We start from the raw sequence: 4,027 nt of genomic DNA, 5'->3' as shown, positions 1-4,027 counted from the left end.
AGACAGTCAGCAAAGTTGAAAATTAAATGGGGAGGCATAAGACCCTCCACATCCCAAGCACGTCCTCAGATATGCATTTCTTGCCTTGTAGTAAGAACCAGAAAGAAAACCCATGAAGTAAATAGATCCCTGAAGTAGCAGAGTAGGAAGGAAGACTGCAGTTCAATCTGAGGCAGCATTTACCATCTAACCTCTACTGGAATGTCTTGAGACACAGGCACTCTCACTACCTCACAAGCACTCTAATTGTCCAAATGATCTCCTTTCTCTTCAGTTACATCCCATCTCCTTAAACCCCCAACCTAGCTCTGGACATAGGAGCAGGTAGGACCAGAGAACTCCCAGGACACGAACAGACTTCTTTTCTATCGGTTCTGAATGGGGTTAACCCCAGGCCTCTGAGGCCAAAACAGGCACCTCAAGAAGGCTGCCTGGGGCCGACCCCGTGGCACACTCGGGAGAGTGCAGCGCTGGGTGCGCAGTGACGCTCCCGCCGCAGGTTCGGATCCTATATAGGGATGGCCGGTGCGCTCACTGGCTGAGCGCGGTGCAGGCGACACCAAGCCAAGGGTTGCGATCCCCTTCCCAGTCACAAAAAAGGATAAAAAAAAAAAAAAAAGAAAGAAAGAAAAAAGAAGAAGGCTGCCTGTGGGTCTTCCAGGCTCCCAGCCCCACAGGGAGCATGTTACATAGAATTTTATTTGAGATGAAACAGCAGAGTAATAGGGGAGAGTAACTGAGTCACTTTCCATGAGAATGTGTGTTGGGAAAGGGAGGGCTGAAGGCAGCCCTTTCCCTCGCCTCGTGGGTTAATAGGTGCAAGTGTAGAGTCTACTTTTCCTGGAGATCTGACTCAGATGAACTCCTAGCTGGTGGCTCTGAACTTCCCTTTTCAGCAACCCCTGGAATCCAGACTACAGCCTGGCCCCTCCAATTACTGTGCCTGTGGGACTCTTTCCATCTGCTGGCCCCCTGGACTCTGAAGCAAGTGACATCAGCCTCTGAGTCATTGAAACAGACCACATGGTGGCAGGGGAGTGTCCATGTCCTCGCAACTTGGGAGTTCCTCCTATGAATCCATTCCACTTGCCCTCTGCAGTCAGCCTCCCTATGGCTGGCAGCTTGCACTTCACCATGTGGCAAGAGGCCAGAAGACTTGAAAGCCTGTACCCAGAGCTCAGTGTGTTGCTGAGGGCCTCTGCTGGAGGAGAGTCTGTTATCTTTTTAGCTTACAGCAGGTGCTCAAAAAGTAGCAAGCTTGGTGAATGAAACATGTGGCATTAGGGATGGAGCTGCTCATGCCCTGAGCTTCATGCTGCTCAAACTCTCAGATTCTTGGTCCTGTATTCATGAATCAGTGCTCATGAATGGTTTTAGAAGTGAACACTTAAGAAGCAGACACTGTGTTCTTTCGCAGTAAGCCCTTAACTCCTCCCTGGGACTCTGGCCCAGCACATGCCTGAAGCATATTGATGGCTGACTGGTTTCCCGAGGCTGGCTCTGGTGAGCTGAGCTTGATGAAACTGAAGAAGGCTCCATTCAGAAGAGAGAGGCAGTCCAGGAAGCCCGTGAATGTGCAGGCAAAGCAGGGAGGCCCACCAGAAGCTGTGAGACTGGTAGTGCTGATGGCCCTCCCTGCTCCACAGGCCTGGGACTCTGTGCCACCATGCCAGGTGCCTGTCAACATGGCCACATGGCTGGGAGTGTAGGCCCTGGACAAGGCACACCGGGGACTACAGAAACACATGGTTCCTGCTCTCAAATCCTTTCTTCTACTATAGCTACAAAACAGCAATTCACATTTAGAAAAATAACTTAGAAACCCTTAGAAAGTAACCTGTTGTCTTAGTCTATTTTATGTTACTATAACAGAATACCTGAGACTGGGTAATTTATAAAGAAAAGAAATCTATTTCTTACAGTTCTGGAGGCTAGGAAGTCTGGGGTCAAAGGGGAGCATCTGTTGAGTCCTGTCTTGCTGGTGGGGACTCTGCAGATTCCCAAAAAGGCACAGGGCATCACATGGCAAGGGGGCAAAAGTGTGTATGTTAGCTCAAGTCTCTCTTCCTCTTCTTATAAAGCCACCAGTCCCATCATGGGGGCTCCACCCTGACAATCTTATCTAATCCTAATTACCTCCCTAAACCCACACCCAATCAGCACATGAATTTGAGGGTTAAGTTTCCAACACATGAAATTTGGGGGATGCATTCAAACCATAGCACTTACTAACCAGTGAGGAGAAGAAACCAAAGGAAACTGTCAGAGAGAGGTGCGGAGAGGCAGGGGTGTGAGGGAGAGGGGTGATAGCTATGGTGAATAATCCACATTCCGGACTCTCACACTCTCCTTCTCCAAAATCCTTGTTTTTCACAGCTATACTACAAGGTAGGTGTCATTGTCCCCATTTCACAAATGAGAAAACTGAGGCTCTGAGAACCTAAGTAGCTTGCCTCAGTCATATGGCTTGTGAGTAGCAGAGATGCAATTTGAGTCCTCAACTCGGTGTCCCTAAAGGCCATGTGGTTTCCACTGCCCATGCTAAAAGTAACAGTGAAGAAGAGGATGTCGTACAGAACTGAAATCACAGGGTCTCCTCCTAACTCTTGCTCCTTTTTCCCTCTTCAGGTAATTTGTTCTTGGTGAGTCTGGCTCTGGCTGACCTGGTGGTGGCCTTGTACCCCTACCCGCTAATCCTCGTGGCCATCTTCTATGATGGCTGGGCCCTAGGGAAGGTGCACTGCAAGGCCAGCGCCTTTGTGATAGGCCTGAGCGTCATCGGTTTGCTCTTCAACATCACTGCCATCGCCATTAACTGCTACTGCTACATCTGCCACAGCGTGGCCTACTACCGGCTCTGCCGACACTGGCCAACTCCTCTCTGCATCTGCCTCATCTGGCTCCTCACCGTGGTGGCCTTGCTGCCTAACTTCTTTGTGGGGTCCCTGAAGTATGACCCGCACATCTACTCCTGCACCTTCATCCAGACGGCCAGCGCCGGGTACACGGTGGCCGTGGTGGTCACCCACTTCCTGCTCCCCATGGCCATCGTGTCCTTCTGTTACCTGCGCATCTGAGTGCTGGTGCTCCAGGCCCTCAGGAAGGTCCCAATGGAGAGCAAGCTGCGCCTGCGGCCCAGTGATGTCCGGAGCTTTCTAACCATGTTTGTGGTGTTTGCGATCTTTGCCATCTGCTGGGCTCCACTTAACTGCATTGGCCTTGCTGTGGCCATCAACCCAGAAGAAATGGCTCCCCAGGTCCCAGAGGGGCTCTTTGTCACTAGCTACTTCCTGGTTTATTTCAACAGCTGCCTTAATGCCATCGTCTGTGGGCTCCTGAACCAGAACTTCCACAGTGAGTACGAGAGGATCCTCTTGGCCCTCTGGAACCCATGGCACTGCTTTCAGGATGCTCCCAAGGGCAGCCACACTGAGGAACTGCAGAGCCAAGCCCCACCTGCTGTTAATGTCCAGCACCCTGTACAGACTGACACTCTCTAGCCTGGATCTGAGGCACACTAGCAGGGTGACAAACTCATGAGATGCTGGGAGTGAATCTGCTACAAGGGGAGATCAGGCAGCCTGCTGGACCATGACATCCTGTTTGCATTCACAGCCACAGCTGGTGGAACTTGGTCCTGTGGACAAGCAGCCTATCAGCACCCTGTGTTCAGGCTGGTCAGGGCATGCCCACAGGCACTAGTCCTGGCAGACACACTCTTGGTGGCAGGGTGGGGGCAGGGTGCTTACCAGATCGAGAAAGGAACAGGAGGAGGAAAGTCTTGGGGCAGAAGAGGCCAGCGCCTTCCCATGGGCTGCCCCTTATCCTCCTGCTTTGGCCTCCTCTCTGCTTTCTCCCCTTCCTCCAAGGCGTGGCAGGAATGGACCTCCTCCTGTTGGCAAGTATGGAAGAGCAAGGTCTGCAGTGCTAGAAGGTGGGTAACTCTGCAGGGGTGGCAGGGGGTGGGGTGTGTGCCAAGGGCAAGCACCCCCACTCCTTCATTGACCTTCCCTACACACACACACAC

At 51.9% G+C, this 4,027-nt stretch overlaps 1 protein-coding gene across 1 annotated transcript in view; it reads left to right on the top strand.

The window, feature by feature from the left end:
• MTNR1B (melatonin receptor 1B) overlaps nucleotides 1–3,500 on the top strand; it is a 24,500-nt gene extending 21,000 nt beyond the window's left edge. Inside the window, 1 exon segment of the mRNA XM_008591633.1 lies at nucleotides 2,629–3,500. Coding sequence (XP_008589855.1) covers nucleotides 2,629–3,500 — 872 coding nt within the window.
• The last annotated feature ends 527 nt before the right edge of the window (nucleotides 3,501–4,027 follow it).

This window comes from Galeopterus variegatus, unplaced genomic scaffold (assembly GCF_000696425.1).
Source record: "Galeopterus variegatus unplaced genomic scaffold, G_variegatus-3.0.2 Scaffold7093, whole genome shotgun sequence".
NCBI classification, from domain to species: Eukaryota; Metazoa; Chordata; class Mammalia; order Dermoptera; family Cynocephalidae; genus Galeopterus; species Galeopterus variegatus.
The sequence above is the reverse complement of the archived record's forward strand: the minus strand, read 5'-3'. Positions and strand labels throughout refer to the sequence as shown.